Genomic DNA, 24,016 nt, shown 5'->3' on the forward strand with positions numbered 1-24,016 from the left:
AAGACTTCAACTTATTCTCATTGCTTGAAGCCAAGGGACCGATGTGCAACACTCTATTCATTTGGGGTTCCAGTCTCCATAAATTATGTGACTTCAGCATTGCTCTGGCTCTTGTAACTAGCCAAGCTCACTTGGATAAATTTCAGTTGAAATCTCTGTATTTGCTTCTACTTGGGCATTGGGTGAGGCTCTGCGATCCTGGCAGGAGGATTACACCCAGGATGATAGAAAACGGCAGCTGGACCAGCAAACTTCTTAGGAATACGTTTTTCACTTTTTTTAAAGTTTATTTATTAAAAACATTTTTTTAACATTTATTTTTGAGAGACAAAGTGAGACAGAGCATAAGTGGGGGAGGGGCAGAGAGAGAAGGAGACACGGAATCTGAAGCAGGCTCCAGGCTCTGAGATGTCAGCACAGAGCCACTCACGGACCACAAGATCAAGACCTGAGCGGAAGTCGGACGCTTAACCGACTGAGCCACCCAGGCGCCCCTTATTTATTTATTTTGAGAGAGGGAGAAAGTGCAAGTCAGGGAGGGGCAGAGAGACAGAATCCTAAGCAGGCTCCATGCTGTCAGCACAGAGCCCGATGCGGGTCTCAAACCCACGAACCATGAGATCAAGACTTGAGCCAAAGTCGGACACTTAACCGACTGGCCACCCAGGCGTCCCCTCTCTTCTGCTTTCCGCCTGGAGAAACCCTAGCTGAATAAACGGTCAGAACGTGCCCACAGAAGAGATGATTTTCTAGCCCGCGCCCGCTTGGCTCACTGCAGAGTTTTCTTTCCTCATTCTCCTCTGTTTTCCTAAACTCTGAAGAACTCTCCATGATGCACATAAAGGCCAGGTGTGCTCCATCCTGCCTGAGGGAACTTGACTTGATAAGAGGACCAGAGAGAAATCTGAGTGCCCACGTAAATCAAGAAGCACAACGAGGCTATCGAATGACGAGTCTTAGGGAAGAAAGGGAGGGGGGGCAGGGAGACTTCAACCAGACCGCAAGGTTAAACCTGATACTTGGTCCTTGCTCTGTTGTGTGAGGTTAAAGAAAGCAAACACCCATTGGCTGGTGACGGAAAAGCTAGCACTAGGCTCTGAGAGACGCAGAGATGATTAAGACAGAGTCTGGTCCTCAAAGGGCACGCAGCCCAGCGGGGAGGATGCCCTCAAGGAGAGGGAGGTGGGTGGGGAGCAGGAAGTGAAATCCGGAGTGGGTAGGAATTAGCAGAGACTGAAAGTTGGTGAAGGAGCACAGGGAGGAGAAAAACGCAGCGCAGCCGAGAACAGAAAAGGAATGGAGAGTTAGCAACTCTCTCCCCTCTGAATGGGAGTCCAGCAGGCCCCAGAGACCATGAGTCTTTTTTTTTTTTTTAATTTTTTTTTTCAACGTTTTTTATTTATTTTTGGGACAGAGAGAGACAGAGCATGAACAGGGGAGGGGCAGAGAGAGAGGGAGACACAGAATCGGAAACAGGCTCCAGGCTCCGAGCCATCAGCCCAGAGCCTGACGCGGGGCTTGAACTCACGGACCGCGAGATCGTGACCTGGCTGAAGTCGGACGCTTAACCGACTGCGCCACCCAGGCGCCCCGAGACCATGAGTCTTTAGAGACAAGGGGCCCTCTGTGCGTGTGAGCGAGGGAGTAGCAGCTGCTATGGGACCACAGCCTCCCACCCCCTAATACTTCCAAAAGGGCAGGTTTTTTTCTCTTTCTTTTGAGCACCGTCTGTGACCAAGGTGAGTATTCACAGCAGATGAATTCCCTGAATCCAATTCACACGCTGGACGTGTCTGGTAAGAAACAGCCAGGAAAGCGCCTGGGTGGGGCCGTCGGTTAATCATCCGACATCAGCTCGGGTCACGATCTCACGGTTTGTGAGTTCGATTCCCCGCGCTGGGCTCCGTGCAGGCAGCTCGGAGCCTGGAGCCTGCTTCAGGTTCTGTGTCTCCCTCTGCCCTTCCCCCCCCCCCCCCCCACTCACACTGTCTCTCTCTCTCTCACCAAAATAAACAAACATTCAAAAAAGAAACAGCCAGGAAAGACATGATGCTTCAGGAAACTTTGTCATTTTCAAACTTCCTTTTTCTTTGTAAGAGCAAAGCAAAACAAAACCCCAACCACAAAGATCCCCTCTATTTTCTTCAGAAAATTCATATATGAATATGACTGCAGTTTGCTTTTAGGATAGGGAAGTAAGGATCTTTTGCCCCACCTCCTCCCCCTCCCCCGTTTAATGTATCCTAAAACACAAGGAGAACAAGAAATAGAGACTTGAGCTCTGCATTTGGTGAAACCGGGAGACACTTGTCACCCGGAGGCAGATGTGGTCTGAGCCAGGAGCAGGCACGTGGAACAGAAGCACCTGGGCGAGAGGATCACCACCAACAGGCAGGATGTGTCCTCCCGGCACACCCTGGGGACTCCCACACGGAGTCACCGCACACTCAACAGAAGGGTGACGTTGGTGGCCGCAGACAGACTGCACCCGGAGCCTGCCTGGCAGGTGGCCCACGTTGGCGCTGGAGAGACTGAAGGCGACAAGCCCACGCTCGGGAACGCCAGCCCCCGTGGAGGTGGGGGTAAAGTGCAGGCTGAAGGACTCAGGAGGAAGGCTGAGGGTGGGAAGACGGGACCCTCCCGACATACACCACAACCGGAACGGACCCTGAGGACACAAGCCAGACGCAAAAGGGCAAATGCCGTATGATTCCATTTATCGGAGGTACCTGGACTTGCCAAATTCAGAGACGGAAAGTAAAACAGAGGCTGCCCGGGGCTGGAGGGCAGGGGGCTGGGGACTTACTACAGCTTAGGTCCGGGGTGATGAAAAAGTTGTGGAAATGCAGGGTAGTGATGGACACACGACAAGGTGAGCGTACTCACTGCTACCGAACTGTGCACTTGAACATGGTTACCGTGGCAACCATGGTTACCGTGGTTACTCTGTGTATATCTCACGACAATAACAAAAAAATACAACCACAAACAACCACAGAAGACGCTGAGGCCCCCTCCCCAGAGCACCTCCAGAGTGCTGACAGCCAGGCTGGTCCCCCACAGGCAGGACCTGGAGATTCTCTTCTGAAGAAACTAAATGTTCCCAGAGAACACACCTGAGGACACTGTCCCGGAAGGGTGCTGACTGGTGAGCCTGGACCACCGCAGACCTTCGTTCCCGTAAGACTCCTCATCAAAGGAAGGGTGGGCAGATAAAGCCTTCGAGCAGTACCAAAGGGCAGGATGACAGAAGCCACGAACAGACATGAGCCTCAACCTCCCCGTACGTGATCCAGCAAGAGAACAGAAAGTGGGGAGGAGGAGTTTCGAGGAAGCTACCTATGAAGATTTCCCAGAATTTACGGCCGCAAGTTTCCAAGTAGAAAGGACAGACAGTTACTCAGAGTAACATGATGACCAATGACATTTCAGGGAGATAGAAAGATCCTGAGTTCTCCCATGGAAAAAGAAGGGGATTCGGGACACGGGATGGGATTCGGAAGCCATCTGCTGTGGCTAAGCCACTTAGGAAGGCAGATTCGGCGGAGGAATCTGTTTAACATTCTAGGTGAAAGGTTTGCTGTACAAGCATTTACAACATAAGCAAATTCGATAACGGTACTTACTTAGTGGTTTAATTTTATTTAGGTCGCGAGTCTCTCAAGAAAAAGCCCCATTCGGGAAGAGTCCTAAGTATGAAGTACAAGCAGAGTATCACCTCTGAAGCCTCAAATTTTCATGACCGTGATAAGCTGTCTTTAGTCATTCAGTGCTCACGCATCAATGGGAACAAGAGAATGCTTGACAAAAACCATTTCTCGCCGCTCTGAGCCCAGGGGGGCTAAGAACTTTAAAACACAGCAGAAAATTGTTGAAATGGACTCACAGTAATTGAAAACAAAGGATTTGGGGGATCTGCCCAAAATAGGATTAACAGGTACAAAAGCCTGTTTGTAAAAGGCGTGTTAAGAAAAAGACCTTTCCAGAAGTTCGTGCCTCCTCAATGTATCTATTTCAACACAGAGAACTGAAATGGGAAATGACACTCCTACCATCTACCCTATACTTAGTATGTGACTACTAGCATTTTGATTTTACTGATCAAAATGGATTTGTACCTTTTATTCTCTTATTCCCAGAAGTTTGTTCTATGTGGGTGATAACCAGTTTTGGAACCCAGTCAACATGTGTTTTGGTACACCTTTAATTGTATCTGCGTGAATATTTCTAGAATGTCTCTGTTCAGTTCAGCAGAGATTGATAACAATGGTTCCTATGGGGGCAAGGGGGCAAGGGGGGTTGTACGGCTGGAGGTTAGGGATGAAAGGCACACAGAACTGCCACCATATACTTCCCCGTAGGTCTTGAATTTAGAACCATGTGACCATATTCCTACTTAATGGTAAGTAAAATGGGGAACATTGTTACTTAAGAAAGACTAGTATGAGTATAGTATTTTGAATTCTGAGCAACAAATATTAAAAAAAAAAATTTATGTTTATTTATTTTTGAGACACAGAGAGAGAGAGAGAGAGAGAGAGACAGACAGAGACAAGCAGGGGAGGGGAAGAGACAGAGAAGGAGACACAGAATCCGAAGCAGGCTCCAGGCTCCGAGCTGTCAGCACAGAGCCTGACGCGGGGCTCGAACTTACAAACCATGAGATCGTGACCTGAGCCGAAGTCGGATGCTCAACCCACTGAGCCACCCGGGTGCCCCTCTGAGCAACAAATATTACAATGACTAAAATTCGTGAAAGTAAATGTCTTTGAGGAGCATGAGGCCAGGGAGGCAATTTTTCATTAGAAGTCTCTCCATACCACCTGGTTCTTTGATGAACATATATTACTTGAGCGAGAATTGAAATATTTAATAAAGACGTAATTTTTTAAAAATTAGAAACATCAGAAGTTTATCAAGAAGAAAATTAATATAACCTATCATTTTACTGCCCAAGGATAGTAACATTTTGGTATATTTCACCTTCTGGTCTTTTATTTATTATTATTTTGTTTATTAATGTTTATTTTCGAGGGACAGAGTGTGAGTCGGGGAGGGGCAGAAAGTGAGGGAGACAGAATCTGAATCAGCCTCCAGGCTCCGAGCTGTCAGCACAGAGCCCGACACGGGGCTTGAACTCACGAACCGCGAGATCATGACCTGAGCCAAAGTTGGACGCTTAACTGACTGAGCCGCCCAGGCGCCCTGTCTTTGATTTCTTTTAAAATACATGTTCAGGGGCGCCTGGGTGGCGCAGTCGGTTAAGCGTCCGACTTCAGCCAGGTCACCATCTCGCGGTCCGTGGGTTCCAGCCCCGCGTCGGGCTCTGGGCTGATGGCTCAGAGCCTGGAGCCTGTTTCCGATTCTGTGTCTCCCTCTCTCTCTGCCCCTCCCCCGTTCATGCTCTGTATCTCTCTGTCCCAAAAATAAATAAATGTTGAAAAAAAAATAAATAAAAAAAAATAAAATAGATGTTCACTTTATATCTGACTTCCTTATCTCCTTTTTGTTCCCTCCCTTTCTCTTATTCCCATTAATTTTACAAACCACTTTTAAAAAAGTGGTTTCTAAACCACTAAAAAAAAAAAAAGCATCTCCAGCACTCTTCCAGGTAGAGAAAATATGCCCAGATAACTCAATTATCAGTGGGGTCTCTCTCCCACAAGAAGTTTTATAGCAGTGATGGATATGGCCTGTGTTGGCAATATTCACCAATTTCCATGTTACCTGTGAATCAAGTCCTCTGATATTTAAGTAAATAGGATTGTTCAATTCTGCTCACATGTCCTAATGCTGGAAGCTCTCATCTTCTACAACCCTCACGACTGGAACACCTCACCAATCCAGAGTTCCTGACAGTATCTCACATCCCCCGTCTTTACAGGGGACAAGCTATCTGGGGGACAAGCTATCTGGGGAACAGAGCAATCAGTGCTTTCTGGTTGGTCTTACTGTATCCCCCCCCCCCCACCATTTTTCTACTGCTTTACTTTTCTTTTCCTTTTTTTTTTTTTTAACATTTTTAATGACTTTCTTCCCCTAAATATTTTTAAATCCTGGGCATTGAGCACAGTGAATGAGAACAAGGTATTCTTGGGGTTCAGGCCTGGGGTTCAGAAGCAGCTCTGCAAGGGGCTAGTGATTCAGTTCTGGGCCCGAGTCTCCTCTGAGCCTCACAGGCATCGCCTGTATGTCGCTGTGGAGCATATCCTACGTATCACATATCATTTTATGAAGTCAAATGTTTATCTGATCAGATTCAGATTATACACGTAATTTACAGTCTCTCTGTATAGATACAGATCCAGATGATAGATACAGATATGTAATGTCAGATATCAGGATTGATCCAGAAATATTTTCCTTGGGCACCTAGGTGGCTCAGTTGGTCAAGCAAAAGACTCTTGGTTTCAGCTCAGGTCACGACCTCGCGGTTTCATGAGTTCGAGCCCCACGTTGGGCTCTGCACTGGCATCATGCAGCCCGCTTGGGATTCTCTCTCCCTCTCTGCTCCTCCACACTCACACTGTCTCTCTCAAAATAAATAAATAAAAAAAAACATTTTCCCCATTTTATAGTAGTGTTTTCATTCACTTCGGCATCTAGAGCGGGGTTGGCAGTCAGAATATGAAACGTTGGTACAAGCAGGATTTCATGGGACGGTCAGCCCACCGCCTGAGGCTCTCCCCTCCCTGGTCCCCTGGTCCCTGATTCTCCATGGCTCATCCCAAAACCGCACTGAGGGTGGTCAGGAGCACGAAGGCCACGTTGCTACTCTGTCCACAAGTTTTTCTCATCCATAGCACGGTGTCTGTCTAGACGTTAAATGGCACGTCATTCGTTCATTCATTCATCCGGCAAGCACTCACTGAGACCCAAACCACGGGGCCTCAGGAAGTCATACAATGGCTGTTTCCCCTGTGGGTCACCGGGCCCTCCAGACAGCCCTGTGGCTCCCTCCTCAAATTGCTGAGTCCCTGCTGCCACCAGGATCACAGTAGACAACCAGCTACCCTCCTCCCCTACTCACTGATCTTTAAGCTACTCCATAGTCCACTGCGCCCTCTGACAGTCCGTCGCCCAGTTGACTGTTACCAGTCCCTTCCTGCTAGGATATCAGCTCTCAAAGGCACAGGAGCTGTGACTGCGGCGTCCAGGCACCTCGAGGTGCCCGGCGCCCTCAGGTATTTTTTTGAATGAGGGAACGATTGAAACATTAAAGATTTAACTGTAATTTCATCGTATCATCGATTTTGCAAAAAGCCGAACATTAACAAAAATGCGGAGGCTTTGGGAGAAATCCTTCTTCCTGCACATTCAGGCATGGATCCTGGGAAAAAAGGGCGGGCCAGCACAGTCTGGCTCCAAGGGCTTCGGGTGTTAGGAATCTAGAGACACTGAATGGATGGCCTCACATTCAGTAAGTTACAGACTGGGAAGATCTTTCACCGAGAAGCAGAGGTGGTCCCTTCCTGAAGAGGCAGAGACTCCAAAGTACTTTATACAATATAATCTGTTTCAAAACTAGCCAAAAAGCATTGTAAATCCTCACTGTTGTGTCTGTTTCCTCCTCTGACAGGTGCACTGCCAAGGAAGGGCACCTGTGTCCAAAACGTCCTCGTAACAGCAACGCCTATGAGGGTGCCAGGCGCCTTCCAGGCATTAAGTGGTGGAATTAATTAGAAAAACAAAGGGAAGGGGCGCCTGGGGTTAAGCGTCAGTTAAGTGTCAGGCTCAGATCATGATCTTGTGCGCATCGGGCTCTGTGCTGACAGCTCAGAGTTCAGAGCCTGCTTCGGATTCTGTGTCTCCTTCTCTCTCTGCCCCTCCCCTGCTCCCACTCCGTCTCTGTCTCTTAAAAAATGAAATAAAATGTTAAAAAAAATTTTTTTTTAAAAGGGAATACAGGGGCGCCTGGGTGGCGCAGTCGGTTAAGCGTCCGACTTCAGCCAGGTCACGATCTCGCGGTCCGCGAGTTCGAGCCCCGCGTCGGGCTCTGGGCTGATGGCTCGGAGCCTGGAGCCTGTTTCCGATTCTGTGTCTCCCTCTCTCTCTGCCCCTCCCCCGTTCATGCTCTGTCTCTCTCTGTCCCAAAAATAAATAAACGTTGGGAAAAAAAAAATAAAAAAAAATAAAAATAAAAGGGAATACACATTCAATCAAAAAATGAAATAAAATGTTAAAAAATTTTTTTGAAAAAGGGAATACACATTCAATCAATACACATTCAATACACATCAACCAATAAGAAGGCAGGAAAGTGTCTAAGCCTATTTTAGAGCACTTTCCACTAAAGATAGTCACAGTCAAGTTCTAGCACAAAGGGCTTATTCTTAACTTTTGGGATGGGCTTGTTTTTTTATGCCTCCTGCCCTTTGGCTTTTTTTTCTTCATGGGTACTACTCGAATGAAAATAGGTAAGCAGACGATACCTGGGTAGGGAATTTTCCCGTAGGTGACGATTTCGTACAGGAGAATTCCAAAGGACCACACATCAGACTTAATCGTGAAACATCCAAAGTTGATCGCTTCTGGAGCCGTCCACTTGATGGGGAATTTGGCACCTAAGGGAGAAGACATGTGTCACTTGGGCCTCTGAGCTGACACGAAAAAAGTCCTGGGCATGTGGCCTTCATACTTTCCTTCTCTGGGGGAAGATTTTAATCATTTCTTTTGAATGGAGAGTGCCTCCATACAGTACAAAACAGAGACAGTAGAAAACATCATACTGAAAATAGTCGCCTCCCTCCCCTGTGTCCCTTTTGGGCATTCCCCTTGTGAGAAACAAAGTTCCTTGTGTGCCCTCCCAGGGACATCATGACGGGCCCACCTGAAACAAAAGAACATGACACGGAATGTATAGGCATTTATTCTTCGCTCACATATTCGTCCCTCGACACCGGTCTCCAAAGCATACATCCTCAGTGTTCAGATGGTCACCGGACCCATTCTATGTTTGTATGGAATATAAATAATCCCTTGACGCGCACATTCTGGAGGGCAATCTCTGTAAACCCACACCAGCGGGAATTTTAGATACGACTCCAAATGTTCAGGTCTCCTGCCTTCATTTGCTCGGAGCAAACATTACTACTTGCGGGAACTGAGTAGCATAATGATCTGCCCAGAGGGAAGCAGTAAGGACACCAGGATTCGGGAATTTCTTGAAGTATCAGACCCAAGTTGGAAATCCGAACTAGAACAGTAAGGACAGGAGACGGCCCTGTAGAACAGCTAGGTCCTGCACGCAGGGTACTCACTCTAGCATGTTCTGGCGATTAACCCCACAGGGCTGGGCAGCAGCAGGGGGGGGTCGGGGGGGTGGGTGGGGGAGGGGCAGGGTGTCTTGAGGTGGGTGGGGGGAGGTCAGTCCTGCCCAGCGCGCCCTGCTTTGAATCCCAGGTCTGCTGTTTCCAACTTGGTGTGACCCTGGCAAGTCACTTAACTGTCTTTAGGCCTTCTGGGCACCTGTATCTCTCCGTCTCGACCCTGAGGAGACGGAACCTCCCCAAGGTTGGTGCCAGAGTCAACTGGGTTGATCTGCGTGCTTGGCACAGGCTAAACATTCCCGTTGCCCTGAAATGGCCACTATTTAATTCTAGAACCCAAGCTCTCTGAGCTAAGCCACCTGTCTCACACGAGAACAGTTAGTTATTTTTGTGAGACACCAGTCTCGTCATATCCAACAAAACCAGTGGAATATATTCCGGCTGGTGTAGGTCGAGGCTACCCCTCCTGGGTTCGATTCTTGGCTCTCCCACTTACTATGAGGCCTTAGCAGCTGCCGAATGTCCCCGTGGCCTGACCTAGAAGGTGGGAAGGGTGATGATAGGACAACAACGTGGCCTATTCGCCTTTTCGCTGCCTTTTCGCTGAGGACAAGTTATTACCCAACCTCAGGGGGGAGCCGCCTGAACCATGATGGGCACAAGAGACGCTAAACAGATCAAAGCGGTGTTTCCAATGCACCTTTTTTTTTTTTTTTTTTTAACATTTTTTAACATTTATTCATTTTTGAGAGACAGAGAGCACAAGTAAAGGAGGGGCAGAGAGAAAGGGAGACACAGACTCTTAGCTGGCAGCACAGAGCCCGGTGCGGGGCTCGAACTCACAAACCGGGGAGACCACGACCCGAGCTGAAGTCGGACACTTAACCGACTGAGCCCCCCAGGCGCCCCTCAATGCGCCTTTATAAATCCAGTAGACGTCTTCCAGAAACGGCACGCGTGTGTTTCCAGGAAAATAAGCCTTGTTTAATCATTTTTGGGAATGTCAAGAGAGTGCTTGGCTCTACAAAGATATGCACGCAACTTTCGTGAGTGAGACCTTCAGGATCCTCAGACCTTAAGCAACACGGAAAGGCGAGCACAGCCCCAGACAGAGAGAGCCATGAGCCAGCTTACTCTGTGCGTTTTAGTATGTGTAGAAGAACATGGAACGTGGTTAAATAAAAGGGGTGTGTTTTTGTAGCATTACATTTACTTCTCCGTGTGCCATACTTGCCAAGTTTTGATTCGCAATCGAAAGGCCAGAATAGAGGATACAGAATTATCGTTACAAATGTTTTCTCCACAGTTAGGAACAGTGTGCTTCGTTGTTTGGGCAAAAAGCTTTAACATACAATTAGCAACAAAGTCTAATCTTTGTTTGCCAAGTCTCTCTTTGTTTTCCTTTGCTTAATTGAAATACAGATGACGGGGCGCCTGGGTGGCGCAGTCGGTTAAGCGTCTGACTTCAGCCAGGTCACGATCTCGCGGTCCGTGGGTTCGAGCCCCGCGTCGGGCTCTGGGCTGATGGCTCGGAGCCTGGAGCCTGTTTCCGATTCTGTGTCTCCCTCTCTCTCTGCCCCTCCCCCGTTCATGCTCTGTCTCTCTCTGTCCCAAAAATAAATAAACGTTGAAAAAAAAATTAAAAAAAAAAATGGAATACAGATGACAACATTTATAAACTTTACACACAGTGTGTGGAGTTAATCAGGAGAGTAATTTTTTAAAAACGATTATTAGAATAGACCCACAAACAGCAACTACGGTACATTGTGAACATTTTACCAAAGGAGTTCTTTTCTTCTTTTTAAAATTTTTTTTAAGGTTTATTCATTTTTGGGGGGAGAGAGAGAGAGACAGACAGACACAGAGGGCGAGTGGGGGGAGGGGCAGAGAGACACACACAGAATCCGAAGCAGCTCCAGGCTCTGAGCTGTCAGCACAGAGCCCGACGTGGGGCTTGAACCCACAGATCGCGAGATCATGACCTGAGCCAAAGTCGGACGCTTAACCAACTGAGCCATCCAGGAGCCCCAGGAGTTCTTTTTTTAAAATGATGACTATTGTAATTGCTTTGTAAAAGAAAAAAGAGAGAGAGAGAAAGGGAGAGAGAGAGAAACGAAATAAAACGAAACAGCAAGACAGCTGAAGCGGTGAGGACAACATACCTTCCCTTGCTGTGTACTCATTGTCCTCGATCACGCGAGCGAGCCCAAAATCCGCAATTTTGCACATGAGTGACTCAGAGACCAGAACGTTCGCTGCTCGTAGATCTCGGTGAATGTAGTTCTTCCTCTCGATGTATGCCATTCCCTCTGCAATCTGCAAACAGAAAAGGGCTCTCATTTTCCGTTGAGGGTAACCTATCACAGAGGACCATCAGGAAAACCAAAAAGACTTACGAGTTCCTGAAACCCTTTCCCGTCTATTATTCTGAGCTTTCAAAAATTTGAAAACAGTGGGTAGGCGGGCGCCTGAGAGGCTCAGTCAGTTAAGAGTCCGACTCCTGGTTTCGACTCGGGCCATGATCTCACTGCGTTGGGCTCTGTGCTGACAGGACAGAGCCTGCTTGGGATTCTCTCTGTCTCTCTCTCTGCCCCTCCCCTGCTCACTCTCTTTGTCTCTCAAATAAACAAATAAATACAGTGGATAAATTACAACTGCTATTTTGAGTCCTTTCTAAAAGAGCTGCCCCCACCCCAAATCTCCAATGAGAGTTGAAAAGGGCCATAAGGCAAGCTGAGGGCCAAGCACAAGCTAGCACAACCCCTCCACCCGACCACCACCCCCCCACCCCCACACACACTCCGGTGGGACGCGTGTGATATTTCTCAGGCACTCCTGGCTGCCCAAGAACAAAGGAAAGGACAGAAAACAAATGGTTAAACTGATCACGTCTCCATCAGTTTATAGATATCTCATCAACAGCCTAATCTCCAGGAAATGATTATGCTTTGCTAAATGGAGAAACAACCTTAGCTGACAACAGCTAGGCCTCCAGTCACCTGTCAATCCTCTTTAGCATACGGAAATCACTTTGAGAAGCCTTGACTTTACCTCCCCCAACCCCACAGTATATAAGCAGTCATTCCACGCAACCCCAGGGTTGAGGTTCTGTCCTCACGCTTTAATAAAATCACCTTTTTGCACCAAAGGTGTCTTCAAGAATTCTTTCTTGGCCATAAGCTCCAAACCCCGCCATCACCCCAAAACCCCATCAACAGTGATCACATCTCAACCAGATTTTTGTCATAGCTATGTGTGTTGACGTTCCCTAATGTGTGGGGAATCTTTTTTAAGACCCCCACTAAATTGCACGGAGCTACACGGATGTCATGAGCCCCGTGCTTCAAATGAGAAAACAGAGCTGGAGAAAGGGCCATGCTCACACAAGGAAATTATCAGGGTATTAAGAACAGGATGTCCTTGGTCAGCAAGATCCTTGCTGTCAGGTTCATCAGCAGCCCACAGGGCCGGTTCTCCAAGCTCTCCCCGCACTGTCGATGACCACAGAGCTTCACCCTGACAATAAAGCACGCTAGCAGGAAAGAAGCAAAGATTTAAACAAAACTGTAGTAAAGCCAGGGAGGTGAAACTACTACTCGCGGAACTCAGTTTTTAAGGAAATCCAAATGAGATGTTTAGGGAAAAACATTACCAAATTATGAAGATAAGGATCTGGAAGGAAGGAGGGAAGGAAGGAAGGAGGGAAGGAAGGAAGGGAGGAAGGAAGGAAGGAGGGAGGGAGGGAGGGAAGGAGGGAACTGTATCTGGTGAGCAGTTAGAGAGAAAGTTCTAATTAGGATCGCGTCACATAGGAATGAATGTATTCTTCTGGATTCTATCTTGAAATCCAAGAGTCTCAGCTCGGAGGGCCTGACTTTCACCCCTCATCCACTCGGTTCAAACCCCCTTTCAGCAAGGCCAAGCCGCTTTGCCAAGGTGTTGTTCCTTGTTACCGGCTGTGCTTCTCCTGGACCCTCTCCTGGAATGCCTTTCCTCCCCTTCCCTCAACTCCTCTGCGATGCGTTCTCGTCACTCTCTGCCCACCGTCAAGGGTCACCTTGTACAAAACCACGTGCTGGTACCGATTAGAGCTCGGTCTTTATTTTTACGCTGTTTAATGTGTTTATCGTGTCAGGCCCGCCAGACAGTAAACACCTCCAGGGCCGAAGCCACACCCTGTACCTTTTCTGCTTTCACTTCTATCTCCTGGAACCTTCCTTCACCAAACCTCTTCTCAGAGCTTTTTACAAGCAAGAGCGGTGCGTGTGGCCCTTGACTAGGCAGGTGGCGTGAAAGACCCAGCCTACGTGAACCCCTACCTGGTGAAGTTGGAGTCAGGTCCCTGCTTGGCCAGCCCTCACTTCCGTGAGGGCCCAGGTGACCTCATCCCTCGACAGAAACGCTTTAGTCCTCTGTGTGAGTCCGGCCGGGTCACTCCCTGCTCAAAGCCAGCCTCAGGCCAATGTCTGAACTCTGTAACCCCGCCACTGAGGCCCCGTGTGACCGGCCCCTGCTCGGCCCTCCGGCCTCCTCACCACGAGCAGCTCCTGTCCCGTATCCTGGTTCCCCAGCTGCCTCTGCTGGGCACATTCACTCTGGTCTCTTTGGCCTGGCCAACTCATTCTGAGGGCCTCAGTGGGGAAGTCACTGCCTCTAAGAAGCCTTACCCAGCTCTCCTCGGGGAATGCTGTGGATCCAGGGCTCTCTGCTCCTCACCTGTTTACCTACGAGCCCTGCGGGAATATAAATCAGGGCAGGCGTAGGGTGTGCCCGTTTCTGTTCCTGGGCCCTTATGTAACATTCCAGTAACTATACGTAAACCGGTCAGGAAGCCCAGCAGCCAAAGTTGGCTACAATCTCAACCTGGGCCTGCACCGCAGTTGGCCAGAGCACTCAGGAAGCAGATGACCCACACAGATGTGCACTGGTGGCGTGGACAGAGCTTCTAGAACATGGCACCAAGTATCCACACCTCTCTGGCTCTTGGGGACAGATTTTGATGACCCATATGTTATTAAAAAAAAAAAAAAAAAAGGCAATAATTATCCTTGCCCTTGGAACTTTAACGAGGCTGAAAGGAAATTTCTTTCCCAGAATCATACCACAGGTTAATGTGATGGTCTGGAAGTCAATTTAATTTCCCTTGTGTACGTTTAGCGGTTAAAATGAAAGCTTAACCCCTATGCTAGTATTTCTTTTTTTTTTTTTTTAAATTTTTTTTTCAACGTTTATTTATTTTGGGGACAGAGAGAGACAGAGCATGAACGGGGAAGGGGCAGAGAAAGGGAGACACAGAATGGGAAGCAGGCTCCAGGCTCTGAGCCATCAGCCCAGAGCCCGACGCGGGGCTCGAACTCACGGAGCGCGAGATCGTGACCTGGCTGAGGTCGGACGCTTAACCGACTGCGCCACCCAGGCGCCCCGCTAGTATTTCTTTAAAAATGGTTTTCTTAATATTTATTTATGTTTGAGAGAGAGAGAGAACATGCATGAGTAGGGGAGGGGCAGAGAGAGGGGGGACAGAAGATCTGAAGCAGGCTCTGAGCGGACAGCAGTGAGCCCGACGTGGGGCTCGATCCCACGAACTGGGGGATCATGACGTGAGCCGAAACCAAGAGTCGGGCGCTTAAGCGACTGAGCCACCCAGGCACCCTTGACTTGACCTTTATGTTTTAAATCAGATGAAGAGATTCTCTCATCATCCCGGACCACGGCAGTTTCACAACGCCAGGCCCAGGGATGTACAAACACGAGAGGACCTCAATTCTGCAAACCACCTGCTGAGGCTAAAGCAGCAATTAAATAGGTCTCTTCTGTCCGTGTGCCAATTCCTGACTCTGTATTAGAGAGTCTGGGTGTGAAGCTACTGGGGAAATTTGAACTACAAAGCACCTCCATCATCTAAAATGAGAACAGTCAGTAAAAAGTAACGTTGGCCATGTTTTCGTGCTCCTGGTTTTAAGCGAACTGATTTAGGTTTGGGTGTGTTTTGCATTTCTCATGCTCTTCAGCTCAAATAGCATGACAAACGTACATTTCTTGGTTCCTCTTTCTGTACCTTCAGTGGAAATATATGAGGGTGACATTTCTGCCTTTGGGGTGTGTGTGTGTGCACACGCGTGTTGTTCACTGCTGTCCTGAGAGGGCAGTGAGGAATTATTAACTAAGATGGTGACCCCCTGGGATCCCAGCCTGGGCCAGTAGCCCAAATGGGCTCTGGTGAAATTCCAGGCATCTAGTACCTGGTGAAAGTTCTAGGCACGGGGGCGACATTAAACATGCTGTTTCCTGAGTTAAAGGGCAGGTGTTAAATAAGCAGGCTTTAGGTCTCATGCAATGCAAGTTTTTCCGAGAGGCCATTTGAATGTGCTGTTAGAAGAAAAGACATTGGTCATCAGGGGTCTGCCAATCAGCTTTCAAACATGGGGGAAGTCAAGGGGCTAAAAATAGGTGTGCAACCAGAGAAAGAAGGGGTTATCAAATGTTCTAACCCCAAACACACTGGCCTATTTTTGCTGCTGGTGTGAAATAGAAAGTGTCCTCCCTCCCAACCCGTGTACCCTCCCTGGCCCACGACAAATCAGAAGGCGCCATGTCTTCCAAGGGCAGGTGACCTGGTGGGTGGGTGAGCTGGATTGGGGGGGTGGGTTTCCGATCCTCACCCAGCATCTCAGAGGGTCCTCTCGGGCACACTCGATGGGGCGTTGCGGTCCGTGGGTGTCTACGTTCTGGTACATCCACGTCTACAGATGTGGTTTTACAGACACACACACGTACACACACAAATACAACACAAGCGCAGGGCGAGTGTTCAGAACTCTTAACAGCCTCTGCTCCCTCTGCCCATCATTTTCTACTGCAAACAAACACATACACACTCACGTATGCAAAGTGGGGACGGAACACAAAATCTAGAGTCCTATTTACTTTGCAAATACATTTTTCCCCCCCAGGGTACAAGGTCGGAAATCACACCAAACTTTTCAGAAGCATTTGAGCTGAGTTCACTCGTTTTTAAATTCCTGCTCCAACAGTAACATTTAGGTAGAGAAAGTCTGTGTGTTCCTCTTCCCCAAAGGAAGCGTAAACATGGCAGGCAGCTCAGCAGACCCTCTCCACACACCCCTGCCTGGGCCGCTCTGAGGAAGGCCACACGGGTCCTGCCCTTTTCAGTGACCCGTGGCTTCCATCATCAAATACATTTATGGAGACGCGAGTTGCCAGTGACCGACTCGCGGCTCTCAGTACAGTTCCGCTTGGGGCAGAAAATACCTAATGACTACAGGCTTTGGGTCAGTATCAGAGGCTTATCTCATGTGGACTACAACTCTGGAGGGGGAAAAAAAAAATCTCAATTATGTTCTTACATACCAAAGCAGAGCTCAAATAAACCTTGCAAGTGACCTTCCTTGCTAGCAACTGACTACAGAGGTCACGCATCTTTTCCTGTTTTTCTTAGAAGCCCCATCAGCAACCAGCGTCCCAGCATCCCACACAGGACTCACGCCCCCCTCTCCCCCGCCCGCCTTCCAGTAGGCTCCCTCCGGTTCACAGGCTCTGAGCCTTCAGTAGCCTTCCCAGGCCTGTGCTCTGTGGATGGTCTGCTGGGCACACACACTGGGCTGCTTTCACCAGAGAATCGGAGTGATGCTTTGGACAGATAACAAAAGGCTCGTGTGGATGGCCTTGCTCTGAAGTCTTGCTCCGGTGTTCTGTTGGTCCTAATTACTATCACTTTCCTGAGAAATTGGCAAGGAACAAGCTATCTGGCTTAGTGAGTCATTTTTTATTTTAATGAGGAAGAAGCCTGCATTTGAATCGGATGACGGAGGGAACAAAGGAATGGAAGGAGCCTAATTGAGGGACTCAGCGTGATCTCTCAAGCAAAGCTAAAATCTGCCCCAGGAAGTTCCAGCCTAAATGAGAAACTGGAACTGAAAATACAACCTGTCTCAGAATTGGCTGGTTGGAAAACATTTGTCATCTAGACCAGCAACGAGAGAAATTAAACAAGCAAAGTGCCAAAAGGCAGGAGAGAATAAAAAAATCTGGTTTCCTTATGCTTTACCTGTCCTATTAGGCATCGGTAACTTCATTCTTTAGATAGGCATTTCCTTCCTACACTTGGGAAAAAGAGGATTCCAATCACTAATTACTTTCAAATGCCCTAGGGGGCTCGTGAAATAATGATGGGGATAGGATTAATAGGCTGGAATGGAACAAATGAGGAACAACTGAGTAAAACCTAGGGTCTGTGTGAAGGGTCCTTGTAACAGGAAGCCTCTAGAGTCCATCCCAACTGACCTAAAGACCATTTAATGACATAAAGACAACAGGGAGCTTTCAAACAGAAAGCTTAAGTGAGAACACATCCCCTCTGTAGTCCAAATGTGGCAGCACGTGTCTTACAGCACTGGATGGTTTTATAGAAACACTCCTCTATAAATATTCATTGATCTTTCTACACTGGATTCCTACAGTCTTTAATGTGTAGTTTGGATGGAGGGAGCACGGAGCTCACCCCCCGCTGGGTTTTGGGTCAAAACTTCCTAGAAATTTTGTTTTAGCTTTATTTGGTTATTATAACGTTCTTCTTTATTCTTCCCTGTCAAGCAAAACTGCTAAGAAATAGTGAAGTCTTTTCCTTTGATAATGATGGTGGGGACGGTGACGATTATAGCTACACGCTGCTTACTCTGCCCAGGCATCTGGCGAAGCATTTATTATACTCCTTAAAACAAGCCCACGAGGCGGGCGATATTCGTGGTAAGGATGAGGAAGCGGAGTCTTGGAGAAGGTCATTTTTTCCTGGATAAACTTGGGTTTTAATCCAAGTCTGGCTGGTCCCACCACCTGCGCTCTGAACCCTTCATCCAGACTGGCATCTTCCTTTACCAAGAGGTACACGTAGTGGAATGCTCACAAGCAGGTAAAAGGAGGGAAAAGAGAGAGAGAGAGAGGAAAAAAACCCAAAACTAGATAACTTAAAAAGTGGCCAAGTTAAAGTTTTCAGTCTGTCCGACTACCGTCAGAGCTCTCAGATGAGGGCAGTTTGGCACATGCGAACTTGGGGCTCATAAGTTTCCTGTGACCGGTCAAAATTTAATCAAACCGACATCAAACTTTCCATGGAGACAGTTTCGTTGAATAATCATACTCAAATCAGCAAGTTTCCATGAAGGAGACTCACCTTCTTTAGCGAAAAAGGAAGACAAATCTGTCAACTAATTCCCATAGAGGTTTTCTTGAGAGAACTTTAATTAGACTACTTCACGCCCATCAGGATGGCTATTGTAAAGACCAACAAAGAGACACCAAAGAAAAACAGAAAGTAACAAGTGTCGGTGAGGATATGGAGACATCTGGAACCCTTGTGCACTGCTGGTGGGAATGCAGAATGCTACAACCATATAAGGAAGACAGAACAGGTATTCCTAAAAACATTACCACACAAAATGGAATTATCCTGGGATCCATCGATTCCGCTTCTGGGTACATACGCCCCAAATTAAAAGCAGATATTTATACAATATCTGACGGATATCTGTACACCCCTATTCACAGCGGCATTATTCACGACAGTCAAATGGTGGAAGCAACCTAAGAGTCCACTGATGAGTGAATGGATAAGCAGAACGTGATCTATACATACGACAGAATATTTAGCCTTAAAGAGGAGTGAAATTTTGACACCTGCTACAACATGGATGAGCCTCGAGGACATTAGGTGAAGTGAACTAAGCCAGGCACGAAAGGGCAAATGCTGTATGGTTCCACTCATGTCACGGACTTCACGTAGTCAAATTCGTAGACACAAAGGAAAATGGTGGTTGCAAGAGGCCAGTGGGAGGGGGAACGGGGAGTTGTTTGATGGGTATAGTGTTTTATTTTTGCAAGGTGAGGGGCGCCTGGGTGGCTCAGTCGGTGAAGTGACCGATTTCAGCTCAGGTCATGATCTCGCACTTTGTGAGTTCGAGCCCCGTGTCGGGTTCTGGGCTGCCGGCTCAGAGCCTGGAGCCTGCTTCGGATTCTGCGTCTCCTTCTCTCTCTGCCCCTCCCCCACTTGTGCTCTGTCTCTATCAAAAATAAATAAACCTAAAAAAAAATTTTTTTTTCTTTTTTTTTAATTTTTGCAAGGTGAAAAAAGTTCTGGAGATGGACGGTGGTAATGATTGCACGGCCCTGCCACTGAGCTGCGCACTTAAAAATGGTAGATTTTCTGTTCTGTTTATTTCACACGCCCCTCCCCCACAGCTATAGTGGAAGCCTCGCACCGTCGGGAAGCAGGACCTGAGCCCAGCAAAGGCTTTCTGCCGCAGGGAGCCCAGCACAGCACTTGTCACCCACCCACCTGTGGGTGCAGCTTGCTGATCAAGGTGCAGCTTCCCGGTGGCTCACCAGGCAGGACCGAACCAAACTGGGAAGCAGGGAAAGCTCCTCCCGAATCACTTCTTCGCCTGGGGCAGCTCCTCCATCCGGCCTCTCATAAACCCTGGCGACGACCCACCTAGGGCCTGGCGGGAAAGAGATTACCGACGCTGCCTCGGGACACAGTTGGGACCCTTGCGACTCTGCGTCCCAAACTTTAGAAGGGCTCAGCTGGAGTTTAGACAAGATGGGGCTGGGATTCTCCTCAAAGCCTCCAGTTTCCCACTTGGCAAAATGGGGCTAAAATCAGTAACAACCTGGTAAAGTCCAGAGGAGATTAAGAGAACAGAAGGACGTTCAGCTCAAGATGACGACTCTCGTCACTGCTACGCTCCTCCTCCTGCTGCTGCTGTTAATAACAGAAAAGACCAAAATCCAGATGTGGCTCCTAACGGTGACATGACAGACAGCGGAGCGGATTCCGTGGAGCCCAGGGACAGTGGCAGGAAGCTGCGGCACAGGGCGGAGTGTGGTCCCCGGCACGCCGGCTGGCAGCTCGCAGCTCTCGGCTTTGGCCGACTGGACGCGAGCGGCCTTGGCAGGGGCTAAACTTGAAGACGCTGCCTCTGCTCGCGGTGGGCAGCGAGCTCCCTCCCACCAGCTGCCCGAGACGGTAAAGGGATGGTCCGCCAACGACGCCCCCACCCCTGCCGCGAAAGAGACTGGCCAGTTCTGCACACTCAGGACAAGGTGGTGAATCAATGACACTGGGGATCAGAAAGCTCCTTTGCTTACCGTCCCCTCTTCCGTCGTCATCAGTTTCGTCGGTACTACTGTGCCGTAAACGAGCTACCCCCTGATCTGTGGCTAATGAGCCCTGCTCCTGCTTATCGCTTTGAAAAGCAAGCAGATTTTGAGAAGGAAGCAAATGGTTCACAACTTATCCCGCCGCAGTGGGAGGAAGTGAGAAAAGAACCCGATGGGTCTTGTTTCTGAGCTCGAATACCGATTTCCTCCGAGGTGGGATGTGAACCAACCCAGACGGTCCCCCCGCCCTGACACCTCAAACTGAGAAACAATTCACTCTATTCATTGCCACTGGGTCTTACGTGTAAGTGAGGAATCAATAAATTCTATTCCTGAAGCCAATATTACACTCTACGGTAACTAACTAGTATTTAGATTTTTTTTTTTTTTTTAATGTTTATTTAGTTTTGAGAGAGAGAGAGAGAGAGACAGAGTGCAAGCCGGGAAGGGGTAGAGAGAGAGGACACAGAATCCGAAGCAGGCTCCAGGCTCTGAGACGTCAGCACAAAGCCCAACATGGGGCTCGAACCCACGGACTGCGAGATCATGACCGGAGCCGAAGTCGGATGCTCAAAAGACTGAGCCACCCGGGCGCCCCAACTAGAATTTAAATAAAAACTTGACACAAACCAAAAAAGCCAAATTTTGCTCAGTGAAAACAAGCTGAGTGTCAAGAGACATAAAAAACATTTATATTCTGATCTTGTTATCTGGCTAGTGGGCAGGCGATGGGCAGGGGTTCCGTGGTAAGGAAACAAAATGAGTAAAGGTTTGTCCCCAGAAATGTTTTGTATTGTTATTTATATTAGGGAAGAATTGGAGGTTCTTCATATCAGAATGTTAAGGAAATCATCGTATAATCATAGGAACAGAATATTATGTTGTAAAGGCACATACATGTTTTTTTTTTAATTTTTTTCAACGTTTATTTATTTTTGGGACAGAGAGAGACAGAGCATGAACGGGGGAGGGGCAGAGAGAGAGGGAGACACCGAATCGGAAGCAGGCTCCAGGCTCCGAGCCATCAGCTCAGAGCCTGATGCGGGGCTCGAAATCACTGACCGTGAGATCGTGACCTGAGCTGAAGTCGGACATTCAACCAACTGAGCCACCCAGGCGCCCCAGCACATACATGTTTATAACGTGATATTTATTTTTAATAAAAGGAAAAATTATTGGAAAATATATTGGAAAAATATTGAAAAAATATTCAGTCCAATACATACAAAACACAGAATTTATAGTACAAATCTAATGCATAATTAGAAATAATTAAAATGGATGGTGAGGAGCTAATAGAAAAAATGAGCAGAAGGTTTAAAGAGTTCGCAGAAAAATATACTGCAAAGAATAAATATGAAAAAGGTGCTTGACCTCATCTATGTTAAATAAACATAAATTACAATAATGAATGCTAAATCTGATCTATCCGACTGGATTGGAGAATGCTAACAATACCAAGTTTGGGCAAGGAGATGAGACAAAAGATACTCTCATTTTTCGGAAAGACTTTCAGGAGTAACTATCAAAATTTTAAATGTACACACACTTTTGGTAGATCTACAACCTACAATTAATTTCATTTTTTTAAATGTTTTATTTATTTTTGAGAGAGAGAGAGATGCAGAGAGAGATCGAGAGAGAGAGAGAGAGAGAGAGAGAGAGAGGGAGAGAGAGGGAGGGAGGGAGAGAGGGGGAGAGAGAGGGAGAGAGAGAGGATTAGAAGGTGGGTTCTGTGCTGACAGCCTGCTTGGGATTCTCCCTCTCCCTCTCTTTCTGCCTCTCCCCTACTCACGCTCTCTCTCAGAATAAATAAGCTTAAACAAAGAATGAGGGGGATCATTCTACACTGATACAAAAATAGCCAAGATACATCAAGCTACGGAGTTGCAGCATATTGTACATATCATGCATTTCCGTGGGGACCGGGAGGAATGACCATAACCAATGCTGGTAACTGGAATGATGCATTAGAATTGCTAAAATTGGGACCGAGGAATCGGGGTATAAGGTTTTTAGTTTCTAAGCTAGAGTATACTTTACTTTGACTTTTCTTCTTTTTAAACCCATTATCAATGCAATGCTTAAAAAAATATCATTAAACAAATAAAACTGAAATGTAGCATAAGAACACACGAGAAAGCTTATAACAGGAAAATGGCATCTGAATGCTATGTTTTCATTTGTTTTCAATATTTCTATCAGAAACGTGCACTGACTTTTTCTTAATGATTATTTATTTTGAGACAGAGAGAACAGGGGAGGAAGAGAGAGAGAGAATCCCAAGCAGACTCCAAGCTGTCAGCACAGACCCTGACGTGGGGCTCAAACTCATGAACCGTGAGATCATGACCTGAGTTGAAATCAAGAGCCGAGGGGCGCCTGGGTGGCGCAGTCGGTTAAGCGTCCGACTTCAGCCAGGTCACGATCTCGCGGTCCGTGAGTTCGAGCCCCGCGTCAGGCTCTGGGCTGATGGCTCGGAGCCTGGAGCCTGTTTCCGATTCTGTGTCTCCCTCTCTCTCTGCCCCTCCCCTGTTCATGCTCTGTCTCTCTCTGTCCCAAAAATAAATAAACGTTGAAAAAAAAAATTAAAAAAAAAAAAAAGAAATCAAGAGCCGAAAGCTTAACCGACTGAGCCGCCCAGGTGCTCCTGCACTGACTTCTACTAAGCAAAACAACCTCTGTTAAAAAAAAAAAAAAAAAAAAAAGATCTGATATGGATCACATTTTCCAAGAATTTCCCAGAGCATGAATACCTGTTTTGTGCTACGTCCGCTTTGAAAGACTTCTAGGATTACTCACTAGGTACGTATTCACACTTACACAATCATATCAATACGTAGGTATGCCCCAAGTTAACAGAAAGCAGCTAGGAATGTACTGGGGGGTCCGGTCACTTGTAGCTTCACGAGGATGCCACCCCCAGAGGACACTCTTCGTCCACTACAAGAATGGAGATCACTGTCATTCTGAGGCGGGGTTTCCCACTTACAGGCCAGTCTGCCCGCTAGGAGCCTGGTCCTGTTCTGGGCGGGTGGCAACGAAACAGCGTCCCTGCCCTGTGGGATTTACTTCCTAATGGGGCAGACAGAAAAGAGCACATCGGCAAACAGACGTCCCCTGTTGTGGGACAGCTAAGCACGGAAGAAAACACAGAGGCGCGCGTGCTGTGTTTCAACTCCAACGCCGCACTTTAAAGAACTTGAGTTTGGCTGGGTTGGCAAAGCCTGGGCTGTGGCTCCGGAACTAATCCCCGACTTCTCTTTCCTGGGACCAACTGAAAGCAGCCTGTGATGAGATCTGATAAACTCCAAATATACCTGAGACAGAGGCGCTGTAATCATTGTATTTACATTTCTCTTTTTATTTCTTTTTTATTTTTATTATTTATTTTTCTTTTTTCAATATATGAAATTTATTGTCAAATTGGTTTCCATGCAACACCCAGTGCTCATCCCAAAAGGTGCCCTCCTCAATACCCATCACCCGCCCTCCCCTCCCTCCCACCCCTTATCAACCCTCAGTTTGTTCTCAGTTTTTAAGAGTCTCTTACACTTTGGCTCTCTCCC

At 47.6% G+C, this 24,016-nt stretch overlaps 1 protein-coding gene across 9 annotated transcripts in view; it reads right to left on the bottom strand.

Annotated features, from left to right (window-relative positions):
* LYN (LYN proto-oncogene, Src family tyrosine kinase) overlaps nucleotides 1-24,016 on the bottom strand; it is a 128,295-nt gene that overhangs the window by 3,344 nt on the left and 100,935 nt on the right. For all 9 annotated transcript variants that reach the window (XM_086695153.1, XM_086695154.1, XM_086695159.1 and 6 more), the window contains exons 11-12: nucleotides 11,435-11,588; nucleotides 8,433-8,564 (exon numbers count right to left, since the gene is read on the bottom strand). In XM_086695153.1, coding sequence (XP_086551279.1) covers nucleotides 8,433-8,564; nucleotides 11,435-11,588 — 286 coding nt within the window. The remainder of the gene's footprint in view (nucleotides 1-8,432; nucleotides 8,565-11,434; nucleotides 11,589-24,016) is intronic.

Source organism: Puma concolor, chromosome F2 (genome assembly GCF_028749965.1).
Source record: "Puma concolor isolate L17-30 chromosome F2, mPumCon1.1.hap2, whole genome shotgun sequence".
NCBI classification, from domain to species: domain Eukaryota; kingdom Metazoa; phylum Chordata; class Mammalia; order Carnivora; family Felidae; genus Puma; species Puma concolor.